General features: G+C 42.1%; 2 protein-coding genes across 2 annotated transcripts in view; both read right to left on the minus strand.

The window, feature by feature from the left end:
* LOC103353282 (electrogenic sodium bicarbonate cotransporter 1-like) overlaps positions 1-16800 on the minus strand; it is a 33790-nt gene extending 16990 nt beyond the window's left edge. The window contains exons 1-8 of the mRNA XM_008276171.1: positions 16514-16800; positions 12080-12153; positions 11029-11205; positions 4250-4382; positions 2328-2488; positions 2060-2239; positions 1075-1151; positions 65-222 (exon numbers count right to left, since the gene is read on the minus strand). Coding sequence (XP_008274393.1) covers positions 65-222; positions 1075-1151; positions 2060-2239; positions 2328-2488; positions 4250-4382; positions 11029-11205; positions 12080-12153; positions 16514-16533 — 980 coding nt within the window. The 5' untranslated portion in view covers positions 16534-16800. The remainder of the gene's footprint in view (positions 1-64; positions 223-1074; positions 1152-2059; positions 2240-2327; positions 2489-4249; positions 4383-11028; positions 11206-12079; positions 12154-16513) is intronic.
* A 710-nt stretch (positions 16801-17510) lies between these two features.
* dck (deoxycytidine kinase) overlaps positions 17511-17907 on the minus strand; it is a 13733-nt gene continuing 13336 nt past the window's right edge. Inside the window, exon 7 of the mRNA XM_008276172.1 lies at positions 17511-17753. Coding sequence (XP_008274394.1) covers positions 17727-17753 — 27 coding nt within the window. The 3' untranslated portion in view covers positions 17511-17726. The remainder of the gene's footprint in view (positions 17754-17907) is intronic.

Genomic DNA, 17907 nt, shown 5'->3' on the forward strand with positions numbered 1-17907 from the left:
ATGGACGTTTGACAGCTACCAAAACATCCCCCTGAGTGACAGCAGTTACAGTTTAGTGCTGTACCTGGTGGGCACAGGGACCTCAGTGAGCGCCCCCAGCATGACGGCCTGCTGCAGGCGAACAAATGCCACGAAGGGGGTTTCCAGGAAATCTACCTCTCCAACCAGCACATTCGAAGCCTCTGCATCGCGTGGCAATTTTTTCATGAACTTATTCTTGAGCTGTTGGAACAGAAGGAGCAAGGCAGAATAGAGGGGGGGAAAAAGTCAGTGAATGAAAATGTCGGGTAGCAGAGTAAGATTAATTGCGAATAAGTACAGGTCATAAGGCATGCACACAAACTCTTGCTGCAATTTATTGTCACATACAGTGTGATCAGTAATAGATCGGACCATTTTAATAATGTATTTGTTAGAATATGGCTATAACAAGGCAGTGACCTACATGGTGTTTGGCCATCTCTACAGGCTGGTAGGAAGAGGTAGTGCCTGCCCTTTCCTAGAATTATGAGCCGAACCACAGCTAGACTTTATGCCTTCCAATTAACACACTTTACTACAGTGTATATCCAAAGTCTACAGTGTTCTCATTTGGATTTAGCAATAAAAACAAACATAAATACTGGATGAAAAAAAACAACTCACATACAGGGAGATGATTAACTAAAGCCTCAATGTAATGTCAAAGGTCCGACCATTTTGACAAATCTACAGTTTCATGAACAGTCGCGGGTGCATCACTCCATTCGTTATAGTTTAACTGCCGCTGCAATCTTTTATCTGCGTATCTGCTAATCTACATTAAGCTTCTCCATCATGAGTCCTGACAGCAAGAGAAACTGCACATGTACAGTAGCTGACAGAAACTCACACAAAAAAAAAACAGTGAGCTTTTGTGGCGCGACGGCGAGCACCACGGGTGTTATCTATCAGTACATGAGGCTCAACACATGAGCCTGTACAGAGCTGCTGTGTGACTGAAGACCTAAAGAATCATCCATTATGGCGGCACAATGGCCTTATTATCTGCGTGATCTCACGCAATAATGCGGCGGAGACACACAAACACATTACCTGATCCTTCTCTGGCTTGTCAGAGAAGTCGCTCAGGCTGTTGGAGGTGAGGTTTCGGTGGGTAGTCGTTGGGCTACCTGCAGGGAGGTGAGACACCATTAGGGTCAAAGAGGCCGGGGAAGACTGCAGAGCTTCAGATGGGACATTTTTAGTCAAGAAGGTGGATGAGTCAGAGAAAAGAAAGCCAAGAGGAAAGTACACAGAGAGTGCCAGAAACATCAGGACCTAGCTAAATGTGGCAAGGCTTAAGCTTTAAGACTAATGCCAGATGGTCATTCATTCAGACACTCCAGAGAGAGAAGGGCTGGGATACATGGCCGTCTTAGGTCAGCTGCTTATACACGTCAACAGAAACACTCTCAGGCAACTACTGGCAAACGTGTGAGAATGTAAACTCAGTTCGATGCAGGCCATTTACTCATCCACTGTCACTGACAGCGTTTGATAACAGAGTCTATGACAATTTAGCTTTCTGCTGCCAAAGACATGTTTAGCCAAGAGAGTTTCCACACTGAATAAACACACAAGTAGCCTTTCAGCACAATGGATTAAATATGAATTCAACAGTATTGGATTTTTTTTTGGCTCCGCTCATATTTGTGCATTTCCACATGAGTCTGCCAGTTTTCCATGCGACTACGTCTCAACAATGCTGCTTTCAATCGGAGGGTTGCGACCTCACTTACAGAGGTATCCCATGCTGGAGCTCCTCATGACCTCACATGGTTCCTCTGGGTCTTGTGGGGTTAAACAAGGCACAGGGTGCTCAAGGGGGTTGTTGCGTGCTGTAACGCCCCCAGACGAAGGAAGTCAGAGACAGCATAAAGCCCCAGAGGGGGGAGAAAAAGAGGAGGAAAACGAGGTTGGGAAGAAAAGACAAGAAGGAAGAGAAGTTAAAAGTTGTATTAGAAAAAGAAAAATGAGTGTTAGGATAGACGAAAGAAATAAAGGTGTCAGAGGATGATAAGGGGAGCTATTGTATTACCATTCTCCTGGCTCGAGAACAGCCTACTTGCGCTGGAGACACTCTTGCCGATATCTGCAAGAGAGCGCAAGTTGGACTTTTTGGTCTGGTGGCGATGCTTCCGTAGCAGCGTGTACATGACCTTCTCCTTCAGGTCGGGCTTCAGCTGGCCGGTCTCGATCTGGCTGTCAGTGATCAGCTCTGTTGGAGACAAGCATTGATGATGAAGACCAAGTTGAGTTCTTTAAAACTTTCAAGAACGTGTCTGGCTCCAGTCAGCTGCACTTACCGACCACCTGCGGCAGTGTGGAAGCCTCCAGGTCCAACATGATTGTGCCCTTCTCGATGCACGTTTTCAGTTCCATCAGGCTGTGTAAGGACAGCGTGGCCACATGAGGCTTACTCCAGCGCTCACCGCCCTTCTCCACCTTCTCCTCAAACTTTATCCATCTAGAGGATAAAAAGGACACAGAAGCAGGAAGAAAGTTGTTGGTGGTGTTCTGCACTCGAGCTGCTGCATTGGACACCACAACGTGTATTATCATTTTTAGTTTTCCTCTTGTGAAAGCAAAAGTCTGCAGAATATAAATAAAAGTACGTAACAGTGGCTTTCTATGTTTATGAACAAATATTGCCTGCAAACAAAAGGCGACAAGATGAATTCTCTTTTCTTTACAAAACAGCCTCACAGTGTTTTGAATCAGTCACAGTCCGCGAGGCAAGAATAGGGGACGCAGGACAGCACAGAAATAAAAAATAAATCACTAGACACCAAGGTGGCGGCAGTCTTTCAGGGTTTTCAGACCACACATGTCTCAGTCGGAGAAACGAGACTTTGTTAATACCACGGATAGGCTTCGCCTCGAAGGTAAGACTCAGGACAAGGATTCTTTTTAATAATAATGCCTCACATGTCACCACTACAAAGAGCCATTCTCCTGAGGCCTGAGGATGGGGTTTCCTCTGGGGATAGAGTGTCCCTCTGGCTGTGGTCCACACGCCTGTGACCAGCCGTCTTGCAGGGAGCACGGAGACACTGTCGACCTTAAGGAGTTCATTTACATCCTCTTTCATGCAAACCCGGCTTTCTCTTCTCGAAACGGGACAAAGAATTACTAGAAGAAGTACTACTAAGAGAAAAGAAAATCCTTATTGTATTTTTGTATATTACTCCAGGAATGACAAAAAACTCCTTTGACACATCTTTTACTGGTATGAAACTATACTAACTTTCTTTGCTAACAAACAGTCACTTTGATGCCTTTTTGTGCTTCTTTGCTATTCTTAAATTTAACCACAGCATGCCCTGGATTTTATATAACATTGTTAGAATCACAACAACCATTAAAAATTGCAGAAATCTGACTTTGTGCAGCTTCATCCAGAGCCATGAAAGATGTAGAATATTTTTGAAACAGTTTGAGAAACATCAGGGAAGTTCTGTTTGGAGATGAATTCAATGTAACTGATGCTATTCTGGCAAATGAAAAATAAAAAAATCATATTCTACATTACTGCATTTATTTATGCGAGAATAAAAACCAGCATGATATTAATAAAGTACCAACAACAGATCATTTCTTCTTTGTTTTTGCTCCCCCTAAATATTCCATGACTAGATCTTAGCCCGACAGCCGTTTAATATTTTCATCTGCAACACTAAAATCAGTTCATTTGAATTTCTACATCTTCTATGACAATAAATAAAGAAAAATACAGCACATGTAGACCACACTGAAAGGCAAACATCCAACTTGTGGATCTATGACTACACAAGCCATAAAGTCTATATTAATTAGCTCAAACAGAAAAGTTAAAATCATAACTTTATAAAGGAAAAAAATATACATGTACCAGTCCAGATACACATTTTTTCCACTAGGGACATTCAACAGAAAGAATCATTTAAAACCAGTTCATGTGCTCCAAAGCAAGCTGCAACATTAAGTCTTGTTCCGATCATGTGGGAGTTTCTGCAGTTTCCTGGTCCCACAGAGCAGGTACTGCAGCTCTCGATCAGATAACAGCCAACTGGGAGTTCACTGGAGTGCGGCCTGTTTCCCCACACGTACAACACATGATTATGCATAAGGGATTGTGTTCCACTTATGTGATTGTAAAGCAGGAAGCTTCTGCGCACTGCTCTTATAGTAAAAAGAAGGGTCGGGGGTGACAGAGAGCACGTCTGGCTTCTAAGGCGTTCAAGCTCACCTGGCCGTCTCCTTCCACTCCATCTCCTGCCCGTCCACGGCCAGCAGCTCGTCCAGCTCGGTGAAGAGCTGAGGAGGTGGAGGGCCGTCGTCCTCCTCTCCCAGGATAAACCGAATCCTCTCAGCTGGAGAAACTGTGGGAAGAAAGAAGCAAGTTAGGAACAAATACAACAATCCTTTTTCTTGATGCCCAAGAAACAGGCAACAAACGTGAATGTTACACTCATGATAAGGTCATGTTATTGTTGTGCAGCCTTCATGTTGGGTGTGCAGGAATTAAACAGACGTGAGAAATAGCATCTGCAGAATTGTGTACATAGTCACTAATAAAGTTTCCAAGAATCCAAATTCAGTTCACGAGATAAGAGTTGCACATTGTTACGTACAGGACTCATCGTTTGTGTAAAGGCATTATCCCTCACTGGCAGAGACATACCAGTGGATTGTATAGCCTCAGGAGTGCTACAACCAACAGCAATAGACTATTCAGTTACATAAACACCACGCTATGAGACAGAACATGTTTATTGCTCATTTTTAGTCTTTGAAATAACTGCAGGCTGGAGTCATATTGAAAACTGTGTCAAATGCTGATGCAGACATAAGAGGCCATTTTGCTTGCTTTTTTTTTTCTCTCCATACAATTATGCACAGAAGGTAAAGAGGAGTTCCTTTATATGGTATTACAGCAGAAAAAGAGCTTCTATTTCAGCTGGAAGCAGAAACTTCCAGACAAAACATCCTCACAAGGAAGAAATTTTCTGCAGCATATAAAACTTTGTTCCTTCTGCGAAAGGTTGCCAAGACCTGCGTCAGCAAACTAAACATTTCATCACTCACTCTAAATGCCTATCATCTGATCGAGCTTCCTTTTCAGAAATTACAGCAAAGACAGTTACACAACAACGAGGATGGCTCCTGTGTTTTGTATCTGTGTATATAAATGGTTGTCCATCGTGACAACAACTTATTCCTGTTTAACACTTCCAAGAAAGTTGTGCAACTGTGAAGTAAGGTGACAAAGTGGAGGTTAAGCAGTGCGATGAAGCTTTCTTGATACGCTGCACAAGTCAGGGCTCTACAGGTTGATACCTTGGTAACGTAACAGTGCCTATAACCTCCTAATCCTGCAGCAGCGCACCCAAGCAAGCTTTATATAGGATGGTTGTTTTTAAAATAGTACAGTTGGTACTGCTCGACTGTAGCGAGCAGATCTAATATTAAGCTATGTGAAGGTCAAGATCAGTGTCTTGGGAACAGCTTTAGGATCCCATCTTGTGCATCGGCATCACCGCTCAGTGCACCCAACGAGGCGCCCACAACAGAAACATCCTCTTGACGACCACAGGACCTTTGCACTGACATGCCAGCTTGCACATGACAAGACATATTGACGCCACATGGTGTACACAACACCATTCACCTCTCAAGTCTCACAACTGGTGTTATCAATGAAAACCAGGCCTGTGTTGTGGTTACACACAACTTTTTAAGTGGACTGCTCCACGGGTTTTGCCAGAATCAACAGGATTATGGGGATTTAGATAGAGGGCAAAACAGCGGAAAATCCAACAAGTGGAGGGCTCTGTCTGTATGCACTGTCTGCTGGAGTGTGTGTGTTTTGATTTGGGGCACGTCAGCCTACCCACAGATCAGATCCTAGGTTTAGATATGAATTACACTACTACGTCGACATTTTCACACATCATGCCTTCAGTCCAGTTTAAATATTGTTTGTGAGGTAAGAGAAAAGTAAGGCATGTTCATCTTCAGGCGTTTTTTCTATTACTGAGGCCTCAACTCACATTGGCAGGTTTGGAAGGCATGTTTTTGTTCTGTTTTGTTTGTTAATGCCAAACTCACACTATTTATTAAAGCCAGGGACTGTAAAAGCAGAAAGAATCATCAGATTTTCAACTCTCCAATGGTCTTTGAACTACTCATCTCTGGAAAGCTAACCGAAACCAAGCTTAAAATTGTGACATTTAATCAAAAGCACTTCATTCTACAAGTCTCATTTAAACATTTCATCCAAACGGAACCGTTTGCACTTAAAAGACAAAACAAATAATTCTGAGCTACTCAGCTGCAACCAACAGTCACTTTGCAAAACCTCAGGGCGTACTCAGTTGAACTGCACTCAGTTGAACCACATGCTGTGCTCACACCAAAGACAAGCTTTACTTTCTATGTGTGTGATTCAAACATTTCTGTAAAAGTCGCCAGTGTTGCTGGTTGTTCATCCACAGAAAGGATATCGGACTGTACATCGCTTCACAAATCATGGTTGTGCTGTTTCCATAGAGGTGCAGGACTTTAGGTGCAGCGGAAAAATGAGCCCACAGGGAGGAAAAACAGTGGACGCTAACTGTGAAAAACAAATTCAGAGGATAGAAGAAAAAAACTCTCTAATAAAGTATTTATTTTTGCCAAACTTGTCATATATACACACTGTTTCTTGTGCCATGTTACAAAGTGAGCACGAAAGTAGGAACCTGTGTTTATGTAGCGCAAAGCTCTGAAGATAGCTATCTCAAGACACTATTTACTTACTGAAGGGCACTCCCGTGTTGCAGTAAATTTCTAAATGCTCGGCACAGACGTCTCCGATCACTTTTAAAAATCAGCCATACACCGTTTTGCAGCTGCCACTGGTACAGCTTGTGATGAGAGGAGAGCGTCAACAAGTCCACCAGCAATCTTATTTAGCAAGACAGTGGAGAGTTGTTTGTACAGTTTGCAACAAGTAAATAAAATTATTTCTAAGAATATTTTTCGAAAATGTCCAAAAATACAAACATTTCCTTAATGGATTACTGAGCCCTGGATGGATGACTGATGTCCCCCACAAGAAGGGTTAATGAGGGGCAGAAATTCAACATGAAAGTCTTTACATGGGGTCACTGAAATAGTTTGCTGTTTGACAGGAGAAAACTGTTTATCCCAACAGTGGCTCATCATACAGTAGGGTCTGACCTCTCAGTCAACCTTCCAGGACTGTTTACAGTTCAGATCTTCTGCAGAGATACCGTAGGATGAGAAAGTAGGAGTCTGTTCATGTGTGTGTGTGTGTGTGTGTTAGAGGGAGCATTTAATGTGGACAGCTCAAAACCTGCTCCTGTGTGTAGTTTGGTTCCACTTCTGTCCTGCCGCCCGCTGATTTACAGTCTGATATCTTTTCTATGCATGAACAACCAGTAACACTGTTGGCTTTTACAGAAATGTTTGAATCATTCACACAGAAAGTGCAACAAGGTGAATTAAGGGCAACAATTTGGGACTGCAAAGATTTGGGTAGTTCTGCAGGGGAACAGGCTGGATGTGAAATATTGATGGATTTAAGTGGGGATAGATGCAAAACACACATTTTATTGCAATTGTTCTGAGTTTAATGACATTAATGAGGCTTTATCAAGCAGTCAACACTTGTAAAGCTCTTATCAGTTCAACAAGTACTTGAAACTAATTGCCTTTTATAGATAAATATGTCTAGTCGTAACCAGAAAAAAGGTGTTAATTTGATTTACCGACAGTCTGTTACCAACAAACTCTGCATGAATCACACATGAGTCAATCAGATTGGACCCGTGACATCTAGATAGAGATTAATGTGAGCAAAGCTATCGTGGCACCTTCGGATGACTAAGCACACAGGCTGGTTTACTCTGCAGCATGAGGTGCAGCAGACGATTACAGCGTCAGAGGGGGAAGGATTAGTCAAGCGCTTGTCTGCTGCGGGGCTTGTGAACCGACAGCTTGATGTGACGCCGGCACAAAGAAAATCCACGGTGTTGAGGATGCAACAGGTGAAAAAAAATCTGACTAAATCTTTACATTCTGGTCATTCCAGAGCCTTTATCCAGGTGATACCAGAGGCATCTAATGTATACACTGCATATACACGCTGTACACTGTCTGCAGTGAAACAACCCTGTGCCACTACACCAGGCTGTAACAGCTGCTATATCCTGTATAGAAAAAGTAAATTCCTCCACATTCTCTCCTCTGATGCTTCATATTGCAGTCCCATCCTGAGTCATGCTTTGTTACAGCAAATTCTAAAATGTACAGTTCATCTTGCAGCATCTTGTTTTGTCAGTTTCCTTCCAATTACACATGTAATTATGCAGAAAAGTGCATCAACCTAACGTCAAGTAGTAGCTAAGTCTGCATGAGGACAAAGAGGGAATGAAACACTTCCTGCAAGCTGGGTAGCAAAAAAACAGAAAAACCACCTGCAATTCACCTCTACGACCACGATCTACTAAATTTTTACAAAACAGGCACTCTGTTTCTTGTGGTATCTTGTCGCACAAACTATTTTGGCAGGTTCTGCAGTTTCCTGGTGTGTCTGCTGGTCCAGTTAACCTTATCTAAAGGGTGTTGCTCGAAACTATGCTACCACTGCTTTTACCTTTCACTGGTGTACGTCCACAGAAAGAGCCCGTTGTTTGGTGCACGCTTGTCAGCCAACCTAGCTGTGTCTTTGAACTCTTGTTTGAGCCTACATGTGCAAAGGTTGCATTATTTTAGCTTATTGCCCCCTTTTCTTTCAGTTTTATTGCCACATAATAATGGAATAAGAGAAAAAAAAATAATGGAAAAGCAGAGAGACTGAACCAGTGGCACTAAACACATGTTGGACACAAGTTTTATCAGCACACTTTCTTTGTGCACAAGTGTTTGTTCCAGTGTGTAGTTATGATCAACAGTGTAAAAATGCAGATGTTGACACCTGTAATGAAAAGTGTAATGATGTCTTCCAGTTTCACGTAAAACATTTAATTGACAAAGAAATTTTTGTATGTCTGGAAACAGTTGCTCCTCATGATTTAATTCATTTTAGTTTAATTTTGGTTAATATTCGGGACAGATTTTGACACTTGTCTTTCTTAAACTAGACCCTTGGGTCACTACCAGCTACGACAGCACAGCTCGTACTGTTTCCACCTTGTAGGTCTGCATGTAATCGTGGTGATTATGAGGCTCATTCAGGCTTCATCTGAACTTTAGGTATCAGTAGAATTACAACTTTTCCTTGATCCTATCGCAGCCTTCAGGTTTGTTCTGCTGCCGTCACTGCTCACACATGCCCTGATGAGTCGGGAGGCAAATCCCTCGTCTTTCCTCCTGCTCAACTTCAAATTATTTTTGATACCTTAACAGTTACCTCCAGCAGCAGTAAGCACAGCGATAACACCCCTGCATTACACCAGTTTCCAGGTTGTGCCATTTAAGGTGAATTCCACAACTGTGTACGATAATTGCAAGTCTTGCTTACGCTAGTTGTAATGTTTGGGATTCTTGGAAAACGCACCACCCAGGTGGTTTGTACGCTGGTGCAGAGCCTTCATTGAGGCTTACGGCTACAACATGGAGCTCTCCATACAATTACATGGTGTATTTACTGTACACTGATGCTAAATCGTGAAGCTGTCAGTTAAATGCTTTCCCACCAAAAAAAACCCAACACACAACTAAGGTACATTAAACCTGCACGTTCAAACTGACCTCTATCTTAAAGAGTCGCTTGGAATTAGAATTCCTCCCGCTCTAGAAAACAATGGTGGGATTAATGGTAGTATCATGCCACTTTTCTAAGCTTCTATATAGGGAAAGACATCTGGTGTGCTTTCCCATAGCAGGAGGAAGATTCTCCACACTGACATCAATTTAGCCCTCTGAACCACAAAACCAACCGGCGGCTTTGAAAGGCATGTTGCCATGAAAAAAATAAAATAAAACGAAATTACAATATTTGTCAGAGCCAGAACAGATTTTTAACTTTATGATGGCATTGGTCTGTGACATGTCATTCAGTTGGAAAACTTCACCAAATCCAAGCTTAGAATTGTAATACTTAATCAAATCACTTCATTCTACTAAATGTGCCAAAACTAAACGGCTTGTTCTGACCAGATTCTGTAAAAAACTAAAAATTCAGTGCTCCTCAGCACAACCACAAAAACATTTCTGACTCTGCTACCGCAAAGAGTCATGTGACAATAACTCTAGGACGTCTCAGCTGAACTGCAGGGAGCAGATAGGAGTCAAGAATGGAAACTAATTCAAAGCCTAAGTCAGAAAAGATGAGCAAACAATGAGTAAAAACGTGACAGGATCAACAAAAACATCCAGAAACTGCTTTGGGGTTCAGAACGTCTCCATCCACTTGCTGGACTTAGATTTTTTTAGTGCTGTTGGAAGATATTCCTTCAGATTCTGATTGCTCTTCTCAGTACTGAGCTTGTGTTAGGCCTCCTTCAGACTTATCTGTCTGGTGTAACATCTTGACTTCTGCCTCCCCTGTTGTACTCCCTCTTTCTCCCCACCTACCTAGTTGTTAGCTTCTGAGAATCCTTTTTCACAAACCCCACAGAGTCCTGCGTTAATCATCGAGGTGACAGATAATACCCGTCTTTGTGTTGACTTTACACAGTTTAAGCCAACCCAGTGTCATTTTCAGATTAGTATTCAGCATGTTCCCACTCCCCTGCTCCATTAATTCAGTTGAGTGTAGGTTTCAGCTTGAGGATTTTTTCTATTTTTTTGTTGCTGGCTGCCACCCCACCCAGCCCTCCCTGCTCTACCTCCTTAACTACCAAAGCACTGATATCCTGTAGGGTGTAATTTGCAGAGTGCTGCTGGACTTGACCCAACATCTCAAGAGTGATTTATTCATTACTAATGGGGCTCCCATGAATTATACTCTGCACACTGGGTGTTTTTGTTTTGTTTTTTTTAAAACTTGATTTCACAGTTGGTATCAGGGGAACTCACTGAGAGGTTTGAGGACGTTTGCAGCCGGATCATCTGCGTTCTCCCCATCCGACTTGTATCCTTCCGTGCTCTGCTCGCTTCGTTCTCTCTTCTCCTTGTGGCTAGACTTGCGTCTGTGGCGTCTCCTTCGGTGGTAGCTCTTGGGAACATGCACACCAATGTACACAGTGTGGTGACCTGTCACAACACAATAGGGTGAATGCAGATCAGATTACATTCACAGTTAAAAAGGAAATCACATTAATCCTGACTGCTGGTAGTCCCTGTCTTCCAGTGGCAGAACAAAAACAATGGAGGCTGCGTGAACTGGTGTGATGTGGAACAAAATGTTTGCTTATCTTAAGGCTAGTTTAATGCATTGTTTTGTTTTGTTTTTGGCTTGTGCTCAAGTTGAAACTACACAGTGATAATTTGTGGTTTTCTGCTGTATCTCTTTCTCAGGAAGAGATAGAGCATGTCGTCATTCAGCCACGTTAAAAATCAAATAAATGCCAACTACTTCCTACGCAGGAGCTTGTACCGGAAATGATGACCTAATGTCTCCAGGAAGCAATTAGAAGAGCGAGACAGTGAGAGAAAACTCTAACAAACACTGGGATTAGATGACCAAGTTAGCGCTGAAGCCACCAAGCATTTTTGCATTCAACCATGCATTCCACAGACATTTCTTGTGGGTTTTAAAGATATCTTTCACACTTCACCGGGGTCAGTTTCGGTTCCTTGCAGAAACCACCTGAGGTGGAAACAACCATCAAACTCCAGTGCAGAATAGCAACGGATCTTGCAGCTCCTACATACACACCAACAGCCTGGCATAATGTCAAGAGCACTGACATGGTTCTCTTTGTGTGCACGCTTAAGTGGTGGTTTGTGAAATATGTGAATGTCTCAGTAAAGTCATCTGGGTGTCTCCAGATGAATTCTTTTGTGGTTTAAGCTGACAGGCAACACTGGACAGGAAGAAAAAAACATGAACATAAACAAGGATACTTTAAAGCTTGTGATGCGTCTACCAGTAAAATAATGATCCAGAATTCATCACTCATCTTACCTTCCACTTCCTCTGCGTCACAGACATGTTTGACAAAGGACGCTCCTCTGTCCAACACCGCTTCATCCTCCACTCTACGGGACAAACAAAGAAAAGGTTTAAAAAAGGATCAACATGCATGACAGTGTGGACTATACTTGTAACAATGCAGGTCCTACATAACTTTCTGTACTTAATGAAGTCAGGATGTTTTCTTACATGAATCCCACTAACATCGTGAACAATTTGTATGGCATCCGAAACACTATAATATACTTCATGTACAAATGAGGCTGTCAAATCTTTACATGAACTAAAATTTGACACCCTCGGGTGTATAATCAATGCCATGCTTTCATTTCAATCCTACTTTTACACTCATCAGAGTCAAATTCAGGTCATCACGACACACAATCTAGGTAATTATTCCTGTTCAGCAACTTCTCATTCAGCTACGAAGCACTGCTGGGCCACTACCCTCTTATTCTGCAGCTGTCACACCTCTAACAGTGGGACAATTCACTAAACCACGTGTTATCGTGAGAATAATATTAAGATGAGTTTATTTTTGAATTCGATCATCATACTCAGGCCTGAATGTGACATTTTGTTCAAAGATGTCAGCAGAATGATTTCCAAACATGACCCATTACTTAACCTTGCAAAGTGGATTTCTGCAATATGAAAATCACCCACATGTGACCAAAATGTCAGCTTCTCATCCACCTACACTGCTGCTGCACACATGAACATGTTTGTTTTTTTTAAAGGTCCTTTTCTTTAGTGAGTGCAGGAATAAAGTGCACGGAATCTTTATCAGATTAAGATGCATTAAAAGGTCATTTTTAATAAGACACCTTCATAGGTTTCATGACGTGGAGTTTCTGTTAATGCAATCTCAGTCTTCCTCGAAGGTTGGAAGGAATGCAGCTCCCCCAGTCCAGCAAAGTGCGGACTAATCCAGGCTATGAAAGGCGGTTTACAACTTGTTTCAAATCCCAATTTGAGAATACATTTTTGTCCAAAGCAGATACATAGAAAACAATACCACTAATTCTCAATATAAAAAGGAAGGAAAAAAAAACCTGAGGCTACAATTTAATTCCATTGTGCCAACACACATTTTAAATTTAAATAGTTTTTGCCAATATGTTAATTACTTCCTTCAAACTGTACTCAGATTACACAAGCGTGTCAGTTTCACATTAGGAGTTCTTTTGCCACGGCTAATCTGACCAGCTGCTTTATCATAATAGTTTCGCTCAACAACAAAAAAAATAAATATTTGACTCAGGATGTATATCAAGAATGTCAATAAACACTTGAACATTTGCCACTGAGCAATCCTCAGCTGAAGATGACACCGCTCCACAAATGAGGGGATGGGAGCAGTGTACGAGAAGAAAAAAAAACGCTAAATAAACAAAGTCAGGAAGGATACAACTTGTTCCTCCGATTGCACTGCGAGCTCATCTGAATTTCCCCAGTGGATACGATATCAGGCCTTGAGCATGATAGAGGTATAGAGCTGATAGCGAACGTAATGTTGAGCCACCAGCTCCTAGATCAAACAAGTGATGAGGAGTGGCTCGGTTTGGTGCCAAGTTTTCAAATACAGTCACTGGCCTCTGTACCCTGCTTTTGTTGCCTATTGTTGCATACAAAGAAAGTTCCCACAATGTGCCGTACGGAGAGGGTAAACTCTAGAAGTCAGCTCCAGATTTCTTTCCCTGTTCTGCTTGTACTCTCTTCTTCTTCTTCTTCTTCTTCTTCCCCTCCAGGACAGAACGTACAGAAAATACCACTAGCCTCAAGGCACTGGTTATGTCACACTGTTATCTTTTGTGAAGAACTTGTCCTTAACCAGACGAAGTAGCACAGCTCACTCAGAAAACGGCTAGCAATCTAAAAGGGACACACTTACACTCAATAAAAAAAAAAGGAAAAATGGGTGGGGCCTTTTCAATTTACTCTTGCACAATTATTATACCTGTGGGAAATACGCTTCAAGATCTTACCAGGAAGGGCTCAGCTCTAACCCCCCTGTGCAGCAGGTACCACAGCTGCCGGTGATGCAGCATGCAGTGTGTGCATGGAGGCAGGTCATGTAACACAGCGAGAGGGCCTTCAGAAAAGCGTCGGCCACACAGGAGAGCAAAGTAAGCTCATGTTTCAGGTTTACTGCTGGCTTTAGTCAGTCCTTGGAGCCATGTTAATCACTCCACGCTGCGGCCTCAGACACGGAGACCCTAATGATGAGAAACATACCACAGGTGGCACACAGACATCCAGGATGCAGGAGAAGAGTTTCAGCATTCCTGGTGCTAAATGAAAGAATGTGACTGGTGTGTTAAGCGGGATGTTGGAGTGAAAAGAAGAAGCAACTACTGTGGGTGAAGAGAGGATAAGAAATCTGCTCCTCAGCTTTGTCCAACAAATCACTTACTCAAGTTAGATTAAAGTAGATGAAAGCAAAATAAAATGCATATCTTGTGTATGACAGCACAGGGCAGGTAATATCTTATGTCTCGAGATGCACATCATTGTAAAGAATCTTCTTGATCTTCTTTTTCATTTCCGCTGCCTGATTAAAGGAAGCAAAAAAAAAAAAAAAAAAATGTAAAGAATCTTCTTGATCTTCTTTTTCATTTCCGCTGCCTGATTAAAGGAGGCAAAAAAAAAAAAAACTCTTCACAGCAGTGAATCTTCTCACTTAGCTTCAGTTCTTGGTGACCTCATGAGGCGGGATAAACCTGTCAGTGCGTGAGGAGCTGGGATCAGCTGCTCGGGATCAGGGATCATCCCCATCTCTTTACAGAATGACGCAGCCAATCCCACCGGCCAGGTTTAACATGAGGGTAGGTGCCTCCGCATGAGGGCAGGAGCCCCCCAGCACAGACAGCACTACAGGCAGCGCAGCCAGGATTCCTGAGCCTTAACGTGATACTCTATTCAGCATCAAACCCACCAAACCTTAAGGATTGAATAGTAGCTGTAAAACTGTCATTCAGTGGATTCAAATGAATTTTGATGCTGAAAAGTTGATGTAGTAAAACATCTTTGCACTTTTGATGTGAGGTAAACTTTTGAGGGAAAATCTCCATTTATAAATTCACTTACTTTCATTCACAATGATTAATTATAGTCATAAATTCATTTTTAAAAAAAGGGGGGGAAAGTGCAATCCCCACACTGCATAAGTTGTGGCTACAGTATGTTTAGAGATTTTTAGCTTGAAAATGACTTCCTTCATGAAATACATATATTTTAAAAAAAGGACACCCGACTAGTACAAGGTTACTTTATGTCACAGCATAACTGTTGTTATATGACTGCTCGTCTGGCTTGCCTTGACTTTTGGAATTTCCACCAATGAAACTGGAACGAACAAGGAAACGAACAGATATCTAATTGCTCGTCACTAAGCAGAGCCTAAGAAAGCCTTTCAGACTGCAGTTAAAGGAAGAGTCGTGCAAGTAAATGAATGACATAAAAAAGACGAGGAGGAAGAAAATTCCAGGCTCTGTTGCAAAGCAGGTGTCACAATCTAAACAAAAGACACAAGAACCAGGAATCAGCTTGTGTTTTTTTTTTTTTTTTGCATTTTCTGCTGTCAGGTGAGGGCATGGCACCCACCCATGCTACTACAGGTTACACTTGGTTTCAGTCCTTGTCACTCTGAGGGACTGTTTCCCATCAAACACATATTCCAATAGGATACTACTATCCACCCCTAATATCTAATTATTGTCTTGTACTGGCTGCAGAGGACATTTACCAAACAGTTGATGAATTCCATGTGCTTGAAGGAAAAGTGCAAACAGGCTCACAAGGGAAATTTCCGTGCTTGATAGTAACCCTGAAGGCTCATTTGCTCTGGCGTCCGTGTCATTGCGCAACGTGGACGCACACACTGGCCCACGCTGAACGTGGAATTAGAAGGTGTCACCTCATAGACCACATGTTCTGGGAAACTTACACGCAGCTTTATTCACAAGGATGCCCCGGGCACCACATCTCCAGCCACTTGGCCTGCGCTCCCTTCCTCTCTAATTGATAGTGACAGGTTCTTGGAAAATAGATTACCGTCCATTCGTAGCCACAGCGCGACTGCAACAGTGGCTTATCCAGTCAAGGGTGTCCCTTGAATGAATGAATTTTTGTCCAAACGTGCTTCGTAGCCTAATAAACAATCTAAGTACTAAAGGTATGGCACCAGAGGCCAAATAACCCCAGATAAGACACTAAACGACAAGATTTACGCACAGAAAACCCTGTAGTGACATGAGACTTTGAACGTATCCAAGTTTAAATGAGCTGGTGAGCGACACAAACCTGCTGCTTTCACCTGGCTGGAAAAGGACCCAAGTCTAAGGAAAGCGATTTTCAAAGCAAAGTTTCCAAAATAACCAAGTTTATAGTTTAAGAGGTGAAGAGGAGCGAACACAAACTTACTTGCTCTTGTCGGAACTCATGGTTCGTCTTTCACGCTGGTGCCGTCTCCGTCAGCTTCAAGTTGTCTCAGCTGCGTGGTGTTTGGGAAATCTTCCCCTACTCTAGCTGACGCGCTTTCAAAGTGAGTAAAAAAAAAAAAAACGTGGAAAAACAAGGAGGCGAGGAGCTTCGGCTATCTCGCTGGAATGATCTCTTCGACTCTACAAATCAAACTTGACGCGCAACGCACAATCCTCATATCTGGCTGGACTCGGTCAGGTCGTGTCTCGGAAACATCTTGGAGAAAGCGTCTCGGTGGAAGCGTGGAGAGGCTCTGTGCGCAGCGTGTCTTTTTCCATATTTAAAGTGCCATCCCTCCTCCTGCGTGACGCCACCCGGGGGGCGGAGGTCAGAAAGTTAGTGCTGGGTGGCGCAACAGACTCTTAACTTGACAAATGGGCTCTCTATTGTTCACTCAGGGAAATACAGCTCACCAAGTTTATTAAACAACGCGCAAATCACTTTTAATGCTTGGTACTGATAGATGATAGGTGTTGATCTCATAAAACACAAGCTTCATAATTGGATCATCTTGTATCTTTTCTTTTTTAATTACACTTTAAATTTGATTTATTTATTTATTTAGCAGATTATGAACATTCATTTTGGATTTTCATTTCACGCACAAAAGAAAAACCTTATAAATATTAACTGGTGCTTGTCATTTCAGTGCACCAACAACTCAACAAGTCCAGGAATTTCAGCTGGTTATATATTCTGATCTCTGGAATTAAAACAGAAAATTAAAGCAGCTATTTCAGGTCGATTTACCCAAATCCTATTGCAGCTACCAGGTAAAGGCAAAGCTGAGCAGTCAAAAATAGCAGAGCTGACTGCTGGTATGGAGACTGGCGACATCTTCTGGAGGCTTGGAGAGAGCAGGAGGAAAAGCCAAGACTGACACATCATCATATCTAAGGCTGAGTTATCAGGAAGCAATAAAAACAAACCAACCAAATATATTTTAAACACTTCAAGTTTATTGTCTTTGTTAATACCAATGGACACATAGAACATCATCATTTTTCACAATAAGATTGATAAATATACAATGAACATAAGAAAATAGCAATTAGATTTAAAAACATAAAATAATAGTAAAAAGAGCCGTGACTGTTGAGGAATTTCATTGTTTTAAAAGTGATAATCCGTCCCATCGGCTGGCTCGGATCGCTCACAACGTGCTCAAGAACTCTTTCACCTAAAAATGAACAACAGATAAATGGTTTATAAATAAAGATAAACACAATAAAATAAAGTGGTTGTCATCATTTGTGCATAGCATTGTGTGTCTATTTTTTCCACATAAGCAGCTTTAAAAACCTCAATTTGCATATGTGAACACTTGTGCGTTT

Source organism: Stegastes partitus, unplaced genomic scaffold, assembly GCF_000690725.1.
Source record: "Stegastes partitus isolate 25-593 unplaced genomic scaffold, Stegastes_partitus-1.0.2 Scaffold66, whole genome shotgun sequence".
Taxonomy (NCBI): Eukaryota; Metazoa; Chordata; class Actinopteri; family Pomacentridae; genus Stegastes; species Stegastes partitus.